General features: G+C 49.6%; 1 protein-coding gene across 2 annotated transcripts in view; it reads left to right on the forward strand.

Annotated features, from left to right (window-relative positions):
- ESPN (espin) overlaps positions 1-12,080 on the forward strand; it is a 58,332-nt gene that overhangs the window by 29,870 nt on the left and 16,382 nt on the right. For both annotated transcript variants that reach the window (XM_038747184.1, XM_038747186.1), the window contains exons 6-7: positions 137-326; positions 1,460-1,743. In XM_038747184.1, the coding sequence (XP_038603112.1) occupies positions 137-326; positions 1,460-1,743 (474 nt within the window). The remainder of the gene's footprint in view (positions 1-136; positions 327-1,459; positions 1,744-12,080) is intronic.

Below are 12,080 nucleotides of genomic sequence, written 5' to 3' on the forward strand. Positions count from 1 at the left end.
TCCCAGGGCTGATTAGCTGCATTCAGGAACGAAGCCCCCCACTTAGGTGGCAAGGGCCCTGAGGGCATGGAGGGGTGTGCCTGGGAAGCAATCCCCCTGTGGTCACCCCCGCTTTGGTCCTCTGTGTCCTTCCCAGAGCGTGGAGCACCGCGTCGTGTCACCAGACCCAGCTGCCGAGCTGGAGGCCAAGCAGCCCGACTCGGGCATGTCCTCACCCAACACCACCGTGTCAGCCCAGCCCCTGCCCTTCCGCCCCAGCTCACCCACCAGCACCCTCTCCAACTACGACTCCTGCCCTTCCAGCCAGTCCAGCACCGGGGAGAAGCGGGGCAGCCAGCCCAGGGGCCTGGCCCCAAGTGAGTGATCTGGGGCCCTGAAGTGGGGTGGGACTTCCCCAGGAGCACCCCTGAACTCCAAATAGCTGCTTTTCACCAGTCTCCATCCACACAGTGGTGCCGCACTACAGTCTTCATCCGTGCTGTGCTGCTGCATGGCAATCACCATCTATTCTGTGGTAGAGAAGCAGCGTGGCTCAGTGGAAAGAGGCCGGGCTTTTGAGTCAGAGGTCATGGGTTCAAATCCCGACTCCACCAATTGTCAGCTGTGTGACTTTAGGCAAGTCACTTAACTTATCTGTGCCTCAGTTCCCTCATCTGTAAAATGGGGATTAAGACTGCGAGCCCCACGTGGAACAACCTGATCACCTTGTTTCCCCCCAGCACTTAGAACAGTGCTTTGCACATAGTAAGCACTTAACAAATACCATCATTATTATTATTATCATTACTACATCACAGCCTCCATTCATGCTGCAGTGTCACACCCCAGTCTCCGTCCACGTTGTAGTGTCACACCAATGTCTCCATCCATGCCGTGGTGCTGCACCACAGTCTCCAGTCACCTTTGCTGCTTCAGTGCAGTCTCCCCCCAACACTGTGGTGCTGCACCGCAGTCTGCATCCATAAGCACACATGTCTACATTGGGTCTTAAAAGTTCCAGTCGGTGCAGAATTGCAGTACCTCCCCTGCCATGGCCCTAGAGGGTGGTCCACCCTGTCCCCACTCTCACCTGCCCCCTCCCAGCAGGATGGTATAGCAGTTCCAAGGCTGGGCTCAGCAGCAGCAGCCATGGGGTCAGTCCTTGTCCTTTGAGGGGCCCCGGCCAGGTCTCCTCAGGAATGGTCCAGGCCCCAGGAGAGCGGGCCATTCCTCCGCCTCTGGAAGGCACAGGCTTGAACTATGCTCCTGGTTTCAACTGGGGCTCCCCTGTCCTGCTCATCCCTGGGGCTGTGCCTCCTGGGCCCTGGACTACTTGAGAAATTTGGGTACAGAGAGGGGCAGGGACACTGCTTGGGTCACCTAGCCCCGCACATTGGGGTCCCACCCTTCCTGGCCCTTCCCAGTGGCCTGGCCCGGTGGGGCCGCCCAAGGCCCTGAGCTGCTCCATGGTCTCTCTCCTCCCCGACAGGGCTCCAGAACCCCACCAGCACTGACATGCAGAACTACATGGACATGCTCAACCCGGAGATCAACCCACATGAGACCAAGAAGGGGGGCCTGGCTGCACCCCCTCCCCCACCCAGCTTTCCCCCCCCACCTCCTCCACCCCCCAGTGCCGAACTGCCCCCTCCCCCTCCCGGTTACCCAGCCCCCCGACCCCCCAACGGGCAGCCCACGGCGGACATCTATGTACAGGCGAAGAACAGTCTGCGTCACATCGAAAGCCAGGTCCTGAAGAGGGAGGTAATGTCAGCCGAGAAGCCTGATCTTTCTCCCCCAGGGTCGGGTACCTCCCAGAAAGCAGCCTCCCCCTCTACCCCATAGATGACTGATCTGCTCTCACCAGTCAGTTGGAAAGCTCACCCAGTCCCTGGCTTCGGGCAGTGCGGAGGGGTGGAAGTCTTGGTTACCACCATAGTCTGTGATCCAGGTGGATGTGGACAGAGCATAGAGGTTCTTAAAGTGTGTGTGTGTGTGTGTGTGTGTGTGTGTGTGTGTGTGTGTGTGTGTGTGTGTGTGTGCACCCAAGGAGGAATGGGTATTATAATAGCATCTGTTCATGTCTGTTCCATTTCCCACCCGGGGGCGGGTAGGGGACAGAGGTGTGTGTGTTTGTATGCACATGCACACATCCTTCCCAAACCCTGAAGAAGGCTAAATGTTAGGCTCTCGGAGAAGGAACACCCCCGCAAGCAACTTTGAAGCTGAATTCCTGCAGCCCTGCTGGAGCCAGGAGCCTCAACCCTAATCTCTACCACAAACAGCCAATGGCCATTTCACCAAAATATTGGCTACCAGGCAGCCAACAAGACATGTTAGGCGCACTCACCAAGATTGGGTCAATGAACGTGACACAGAGTTAAACCCGCTTGCAGCAAAAACAAGTACTGCACCGATGACACTTTGCAGCCCCTCATGATCCAGACCAAAGAGAAGTTTCTAGAAGCCTCTGTCATGACAAACAAATCACATTGAGGAACCGAAGGGACGGGGATAGGATGCCAAAAGCCAAGAGATCCAGAACAGCTTCGCAGAACACCACCACTACCAATGAGCCTTCACAGAGTTCGGTGTGTGACTAAGGAAGAGCTCCACATACTATCACAGCACCTCTGAAAAGACAAATGGCTCCAGCCTCATCAGATAATCAATCAATCAATCAATCGTATTTATTGAGCGCTTACTATGTGCAGAGCACTGTACTAAGCGCTTGGGAAGTACAAATTGGCATCACATAGAGACAGTCCCTGCCCAACAGTGGGCTCACAGTCTAAAAGGGGGAGACAGAGAACAGAACCAAACATACCAACAAAATAAAATAAGTAGGCTAGAAATGTACAAGTAAAATAAATAAATAAATAAATAAATAGAGTAATAAATATGTACAACCATATATACATATATACAGATAAGAAGGCACGTCTTAGAAGATGGCCACAATACTTCAATATTCTCCAGAATTTACCTGCTACTATTGAAGATAAAAGCCCCGCACAGCATAGACCATACACCAACGTGTGAAGACATGGTACTATCCCCAAACAGCCAGGAGTAATGGCAAAATGAGAAGCAGAAGGGCCTAGTGGAAAGACTGGCCTGGAAATCAGAGAATGGGACTGGGTTCTAATCCTGGCTCTGCTCCTCTTTATTATGGCATTTGTTAAGTGCTTACTATGCATCAAATACTGTTCTAAGCGCTGTTGTAACTTTTCTTAGATTAACTGTTCTAAGTTAATCAGGCTGGATATAGTCTCTGACCCATATAGGGCTCACGGTCTCAGTAAGAGGGAGAACAGACTGAAAGTTCATTATGGGCAGGGATTGTGACTGCTAATTCTGCTGTAGTATACTATCCCAAGCACTTGGTACAGTGTTCTGCACATAGTAGGCATACAGTACATACCATTGACTGAATGAATAATTGACTGACTATTTAACAGATGAGGTAACTGAGGCACAGAGGAGTGTCGTGACTTACCCAAGGTCACACAGCAGGCAAGTGGTGGAGCTGGGATTAGAACCTAGGTTCCCTGACTTCAAGCCCCGTGCTTTATTCACTAGACCATGCTGCTTCTTGCTTGCTTCCTGTGTGACCTTGAGTAAGCCACTTCATTTCTCTGTGCTCCAGTTCCCTCATTTATAAAATGGGGACCCAATATCTGCTCCCCATCAAACTTCGAATGTGACCCCTGGTTGGAACAGGGATTGTGTCCAACCTGAATACCCTGGTGCTTAGTGCAGTGCTTGGCACATAGTAAGCATTTACAGGTACCACCATTATTGTTAATTATTAAAAAAACCTGACACAACAGGAATTTTTTAATGTATTTTTATGGTACTTTTTTATGGTATTTGTTAAGTCCCTTCAATGCACCAGGCACTGTACTAAGTGCTGGGGTAGATACAAGCTAATCAGGTCGGACATGGTCCATGTCCCACTTTACAGATGAGGTAACTGAGGCCCAGAGAATAATAATGATAATACTAATGATGGTATTTGTTAAGTGCTTACTACGTGCCAAGCAGTGTTCTAAATGCTGGGGATATACAAGGTAATCAAGTTGTCTCACATGGGGCTTACAGTCTTAATCCCCATTTTACAGATGAGGTAACTGAGGCACAGAGAAGTTAAGTGACTTGCCTAAAGTCACCCAGCTGACATGTGACAGAACTGGGATTAGAACCCACAACCTCTGACTCCCAAGCCCGTGCTCTGTCCATTGAGCCATGCTGCTTCCCTTGCCCAGGGTCACACAGCAGACAAGTGGCGAAGCCGGGATTAGAACCCAGGTCCTTCTGACTCCCAGGGCCACACTCTATTCACCAGGCCACACTACACCCTGAAGTCATGCCACCAGGTCTGCAAGATGCTACCATCATTGCCTTCTTCGAGAAGAAAGGTGAAAAATCAGACTACGGCATCACTCTAGGCACCTCACTCCACTCCACCGAGGGCACTGAGATTCCAGCTGTACTGACCTCTGAAGAGTCTCACCACCTCCTGACACCACAGTACAGCTTCAGACCCCAGCAGGGCACGGACGGAGAACACAATCATTCAATCAATGATATTTAATGAGCGCTTACTGTGTGCAGAGCACTATACCAAGCGCTTGGGAGAGTACAATCAATCAATGGTATTTATTGAGCACTTACTGTGTGCAGAGCAATGTACAAAGCGCTTGCTAGAGTACCATCAATGGTATTTATTGAGTGCTTACCGTGTGCAGAGCAATGTACAAGTGCTTGGAGAGTATGTCAATCGATCAATCAATGGTATTTATTGAGCGCTTACTGTGTGCAGAGCAGTGTACTAAGCACTTGGGAGCATACGATCAATCAATCAATCAGTGGCATTTATTGAGTGCTTACTATGTGCGGAATACTATACTAAGTGCTTGGGAGAGTATAATGCAACAGAATAAGCAGCCACATTCCCTGCCCATAATCCCTAGAGGTATTTGTTAAGTACTTACTATATGCCAATCATTGTACTAAGCACTGGGGCAGACACAGGATAATCAGGGCCTACATGGGGCTCATGGTGTAAGTAGGAGGGAAGATAGGAATTGAATCCCCATTTTGCAGTTGAGAAAACTGAGTCACAGAAAAGTTAAGTGACTTGCTCAAGGTCACACAGCAGGCAGGTGGCAGAGCTAGGATTAGAGCCCAGGTCCTCCAACTCCCAGGCCTGTGCTCTTTCCACATGCCTTGCTGCTTCCCTGGTCTTAGTCCAATACCATTAGGAGCCAATGTAGGTGGATTAACTAAGATAAATAAAATGGGGTTGGATCAAATCATTTGGAATTGATTTTTTACAAAGGCAACCTCAATCTGCCCAAATCTGGTTGTGCCTTAAATTCTTCACTAATGAAAAGTCCACTAGGGCTGCATAAAGAAGAGGTGACAGTGACTTCAGAGAGAAATAAATCAGTGGCCCAATCAAATAATAATTGATGTATTGTGCGGTTACTGTGTGGAGAGCACTGTACTAGTTGCTTGAGAAAAGTACAATATAACAGAGTTGTCCAGCACTGAGTTTACAGTCTAGAGGGGGAGACAGACATTAATATGAATAATATAAAAATATAACAGAATGGGTAGTTACGACCTTTGCATCACATCAGATACAGGAGATGTGCAGGGAGCAGTCTACCTACAGACCTTACAAAAGGCTCTGACGCCAAAAGGTGATCTAGGTTCTGGAAATTGGTTAGTAGCATTAGAGGCTCTGGAAAGCTCACCACGGGGCTGAGATTACTACATGATGGCATGGCATACTGTGACTGAACAGGGGATGCTTAGTTAGGTCCATTCCCCATTACCAGCGGAGGAACCAGCAAATGGCTAGAGCATGGCTAGAGCACAGCCCTGGGAGTCAGAAGTTCTTGTGTTCTAATCCCAGCTCTGCCAATTGCCTGATTTGTGACCATGGGCAAGTCACTTCACTTCTCTGCACCTCAGTTTCCTCATCTGTAAAATGTGGATTATGACTGCAAATTTTATGTGGGACATGGACTATATCCAAACTGATTATCTTGTATCTAACCCAGCATTTAGAACAGTGCCTAGCATGTAGTAAGTGCTTAATAAATACCATTAGGAAAAAAAAAACAGACTTGTTCAATTTAGTCCACAAAGCCATCCTGAAGGGTACACAGAGGACCTTTTAAAATGATATCTGTTGAGTGCTTGCTATGAGCTCAGTGTTATAAGCACTGGGGTAAATGGAAGTTAATCAGGTTGGACACAGGCCCTGTCCCACATGTTTTGTTTTGTTGTCTGTCTCCCCCTTCTAGACTGTGAGCCCATTGTTGGTAAGGGACCGTCTTTATATTCATTCATTCAATCATATTTATTGAGCGCTTACTGTGTGCAGAGCACTGTACTAAGTGCTTGGGAAGTACAAGTTGGCAACATATAGAGACGGTCCCTACCCAACAGTGGGCTCACAGTCTAGAAGGGGGAGACAGAGAACAAAACAAAACATATTAACAAAATAAAATAAATAGAATAAATATGTACAAATAAAATAAAATAAATAAATAAATAGAGTAATAAATACCTACAAACATATATAAATATATACAGGAGCTGTGGGGAGGGGAAGGAGGTAAGGCAGGGGAGATGGAGAGGGGGTGGAGGGGGAGGAGGACTAGTACTTCCCAAATGCTTAGTACAGTGCTCTGCACACAGTAAGTGCTCAATAAATACGATTGAATGAATGAATGAATGAGGGTCACAGTCTAAGTACTGAATTCCCATTTTACGGTTGAGGAAACTGAGGCACAGAGCTAGTAATTGACTTGCCTAAAATCACAAAGCCTGCAAGGGGCAGAGCCAGGATTAGAACACGGGTCCGCTGACTCCTAGGCCTGGGCTTTTGTTTTTCCCATTAGGCCATGATCCTTCCTCCTTAATGCAGAAGTTGAGACCATACTTCCGATCTTCCAGGAAACTTCCAACTCATCAGGCTAGGCGCATCACTGAAAGCCCTAGGGACAATTATTTATGAGTTGCAATATCTACATGATTGGGTACTAAAGGCACACATTCAAGAGGACAGGCAAGTGACTGAGAGCCTTTGGCTCAGTTAGCCAAAGCCCTGGAATGCAGACAGCCTCTGAACCTTGAAGCAAGGCTCACCTCAACCCAGCTTCACTGGATGGGGTGGGTGAAAAGAATGGATGGCTGTGGGATTCCTGAGCAGAATGAAATGGGGCCGCAAAAGCGAGGGAGACCAAGGAAGCATTTTAAGGAAGTCTATAGCTGTCAGACAACCTTGACAGACCACCCTGGTACACTGCGATCCAGAACTCCAGAACGGGGGCGGCTCCTCTTAGACAGAAGCTTCAAGGGGATGGAGAGACAAAGGCAAAAGGAGAAATAGTACCAGGTGCTGCAAACAATAGAACAACAAAGGAGGGTCTGTTTGTGTGCACGGTGTGGTTGGGAACATCATTCCTGCATTGACCTTTGCAGCCACACCTCACCCATAAGTGAAATTCACCTCAGTGGCCTCATCTTTGAAATTCAAAGAACTACTACAGGTGTGCAAGGCTGTAAAATGCTTGTGTGTGTGTGTGTGTGTGTGTGTGTGTGTGTGTGTGTGTGTGTGTGTGAGCGCGCGCGTGCACGCACGCACGCGAGAGGGCACCCAGCACTGGTTTATGCGTGGGGCTACCATTAATATATATGGATAGGTTCCTGCATGCCTGAATGTCTGCATGGAAGTGGGCTTGAGTCTGGTAGGTCAAAGTGTCTCTGAAAGCTTGATCAGTCAGTCCCTCACCTGTGGGTCTTTTGATCTGATCTGTCCCCTGAAGATTTGTGTGTCGATCAGCTTGATTTGTGTCTTGTGTGTCTGTGGGTCTGTGTGACAGATCCATCCCTCATACTCTTGTGTGTCTGAGGGCCTGATCCATGTGCTTCACTGTGGGGATCTGGCCCGTCCCTTGTTCTTCCAAAGGAGGGTCTGCCCTTAGGTGTCTGTTGATTGTGAAAGCAGAACCTGAAAGGCGTGCAGTTCCTCGGGGTGCAGAAAAAATTGGGGGATTAACCCTGTGCCCTAGAGGGGCTCCACACCCTTGTGAAACCTTGAAGGAAGGGAGGCAGGACTGACATTTAGCTGGGGGAGAGTGAGGAGGGAAATCTCTGGACAGGACTACAAAGAAGAGGATTTTGTAGTTTCATGTTTGGTTGTTATTTGGGAGACGTTTTTTCTATGTTGTTTGTTCTATTTTTAATTGCTAAATAGCCACAGAATTTTGTCAACCAGTAAAATGTGGCTCCACTCCAACACAAATGCCTCACTCCACACAGGCTCTGGAATAGGGTGCCAGCTGCAGGGTGCCAGGGAAATACTGTTTTTTGGCCCCAGGCAGCACCGTTACCCCTGCCAGTCACATCATGTTGTGTGCGGTTGGCTGCCAGAGGACCGGGCAAAAGAAGGTGATGGCTCAGAGCAATCCATCACTACAACCGGAAAAGCAATAGAGGGTTTGCCATATTAGCAGAGCTGGTCATTCTTCCCCAAACTCTAATAATGATAATAACAATTGTGGTACAAGTTAAGCACTTACTATGTCAAGCACTGTGCTGTGTGCTGGGGTACATACAAGATAATCAGGTCCCTTGTGGGATTTGCAGTCTAAATAACAGGGAGAACAGGCATTGAATCCCCATTTTTGCAAATGAGAGAAAGAACTGAGGCACAGAGAAGGTCACACAGCAGAAAAGTAGCAGAGCCAGGATTAGAACTCAGATCCTCTGATTCCCAGACCTCCTGCATCTCTAACCTCTAAACTCATGAAAGTAGGCAGCAAAGGAGGTGGTAGTACCATTAGTCAGCCCCCTTGTTTCTGGGCAACCTAAGAGATGCCATGCTCACCTCATGGAGTTCAGGGCTAAAAAATGAACATATGAACCATCCTCCAGTGACACTTCGGCTCTTGGGTGTGGCCCCACTGGAGTTTTCATTACCCCCTCAGCTCCCCCCTGCCCAAGTCACTGACTCTCCTTATCCTTCCCTGGGGCTCTGGGAGAAATGATTCCCCACCCAGTGGGCTTCTCCCCTCCTGACCCAACCAGTCCTCCCACCCCTACTCCTTGGGTTAATCAATCAATCATATGTACTGAGCACTTACTTGTGTATAGAGCACTGTACTAATCACTTGGGGGAGTACAATATAGCAGTCTTGGTAAGACTGTTCCCCGCCCACAGTCAGCTTACAGTCTAGACAGGGAGACAAACATTAATATAAATAAATACGTTCTGGATATGTACATAAGTGCTGTGGGGCTGAGGAAAGGGCGAATTAAGGGGGCAAATCCAAGTGCAATTTCCTGGGTTCCCCCAGAGGAGAGGCCCCCAGCAGCTGGAGGTTGAGGGCTGGGGGAGAGGTGGGTGGACTGAACTCTGACTGAGGGGCTTGAGGAGGGTGGTACATATAGAAAAAGGTTTTTGAATGCATAGGCGTCAATAGGTATACACACATCTATGTGAATGCCTGTGTGCTTGTTCCCATATGTCTGTCTGTCAGCTTGTATCTAGATGACTGAAGATCTGGTTCTTGTACATCTGTGTGTGTGATTGAGTCTATTAGCTGATATGTGACTTTGCCCCTTAGCTATGCCTAGGTGACAGTTGGTTTGGTCTACCGTCAGTGCCTGTGTATATGACCCTAAACATGACCCTAAATGCCTGTGTGCCTGTGTTGGCCCCTGTGCACTGTCCACTATCTATCTGTGGATCTATGTGACTGCCTCCAGTGTGTCTGTGGGGCTATGCCTTGTATGTCTGTGGGACTGTGTGCCTTGTCCCCTGTATATCTGTATTCTTTCATTCATTCATTCAATTGTGTTTATTGAGTGCTTACTATGTGCAGAGCACTGTACTAAGTACTGAGAGAGTACAATATAGCAGTAAACACATTCCCTGTCCACAACAAACTTACAATCTGGAAGGGGAGACAGACATTAATATAAATGAATAAATTAGATATATACATAAGTGCTATGTGTCGGGTGTGGGGGGGAATGAATAAAGGGAGTAAGGAAGGGTGATGTGGAGGGGAGTGAGAGAAAAGGAAAGGGGCGCTTAGTCAGGGAAGGCCTCTTGGAGGAGATGTGCCTTCAGTAGGACTTTGAAGGCAGGGAGAGTAATTTTCTGTCGGATTGGAGGAGAGAAGTCATTCCAGGTCAGAGGAAGGACATGGGTGAGGGGTCGGCGGCAAGATAGATGAGATCGAGGTTCAGTGAGAAGGTTAGCATTAGGGGTGCGAAGTGTGCAGGCTGGATTGTAGTAGAAGAGTAGCAAGGTGAAGTGGGGGGTGGTGGCAAGGTGCTTGAGTGCTTTAAAGCGAATGATCAGGAGTTTTAGTTTGATGAAGGGGTGGGTGGGCAACCACTGGAGTTTCTTGAGGAGTGGGGAAACGTGGACTGAACGCTTTTGTGGAAAAATGATCCAGGCAGAAGAGTGAAGTATGGACCAGAGGGGGTTGTGCCTTGTATGTCTGTGGAACTGTGGGCAGTACCCTGCATGTCTGTGGGGGCTAGACTTCTAGCCCCTTCTAGACTGTGAGCCCACTGTTGGGTAGGGACCGTCTCTATATGTTGCCAGCTTGTATTTCCCAAGTGCTTAGTACAGTGCTGTGCACACAGTAAGCACTCAATAAATATGACTGAATGAATGATGTGAGGCTGTTGCCTATCCCCAGTATGTCGGTGGGGCTGTGGGCTGTCCCCTGAGTGTCTGTGGGGCTGTAGAACTGTCCCCGTATGTCAGCAGTCTTTTTCCTGTATGGCTGTAGACTGAGGACTGCCTCCTGTATGTCTATGGGGACTGTGGAACTTTCCCCTGAATGTCAGTGGGGTAGTGGAGCTGTCCCCTTTATGAATGTAGGCTGTGGGCTCTCCCCTGTATTCATTCAATCATACTTATTGAGTGCTTACTGTGTGCAGACCACTGTAATAAGGGACTGTGGAACTTTTCCTGTATGGCTGTGGGGCTGAGGAATTGTCGTCCCCCCTCCACCCCATATGGCTGTGACGCTGTGTATCTGTCCCCCGTATGGCTGTGAAGCTGTGAGCTGTCCTCTATATGTCTTTGGGGCTGTAGGGCTGTCCCTTGTATGTCTTTAGGTCTGCAGAGCTGTCCCCCGTATGTTTGGGGGCTGGGAACTGTCCCTTGTATGTCTGGTATCTGGGCACTGTCCCCTATATGTCTGGGGGCTCTCCCCTGAATGGCTGAGGGTTGGGGACTGTCCTCTGTATGGCTGGGGGCTATCTCTTGTATGTCTAGGAGCTGGGGACTGTCCTCTGTATGTCTGGGGGCTGGGGATGGTCCCCTGAATGTCAGAGGCCTGAGAACTGTCCACTGTATGGCTGGAGGCTATCTCTTGTATGCCTGGGAGCTGGGGACTGTCCCCTGTATGTCTGGGGGCTAGGGGCTATCTCTTGTATATCTGGGGTTGGGGACTTTCCCCTGTATGTCTGGGGACTGGGGACTGTCCCCTGTATATCTGGGGCCTGGGGACTATCCCCTGAATGTCTGGGGGCTGGGGCTGTCCCCTGTATATCAGGGGGCTGCCAGCATGCCTGGACTATGGGTCTGCCCTGCCCCCCAAACTCTGTGCGTGCCTGGGAACTAGTGCTCCAGGGAGACACACAACAATAGGCCTTTGTAGGCCTCCGGGCCCCGGCAGCCTGCGGGCTGGGCTGGGAGTCCTGCCTGCTGCGCCTCATTTGGTCCATTGTCCTCGGGCTGGGCCGGGCCTGACCAGGGCAGCCGGTGGGCAGACAATGCACTGCGCCGAAGCACACGGAGCAGGGGGAAGGGTCTGGGCACGGGGAGAGGATGAAGAGGAGGAGGGTGAGGCAGTGGGAGCAGAGGGAAAAGAGGAGGAGCTGGTCCGCCCTGCCCGCTCCCATATGGATGGGGAAAGTGTGTTGGGGAAGTAGGTCCAGCCGTACGGGATGGAGGAGGCCGTGGCCCAGGTCCCGGGACAGAAAGGAAATACACGAGTGTCGGGTTTCTTGCAACGTGAGCCGGTCAGCGGGGCCGGCGTTAAGAGAAGAGG

The sequence above is a fragment of the Tachyglossus aculeatus genome, chromosome 5, assembly GCF_015852505.1.
Source record: "Tachyglossus aculeatus isolate mTacAcu1 chromosome 5, mTacAcu1.pri, whole genome shotgun sequence".
NCBI classification, from domain to species: Eukaryota; Metazoa; Chordata; class Mammalia; order Monotremata; family Tachyglossidae; genus Tachyglossus; species Tachyglossus aculeatus.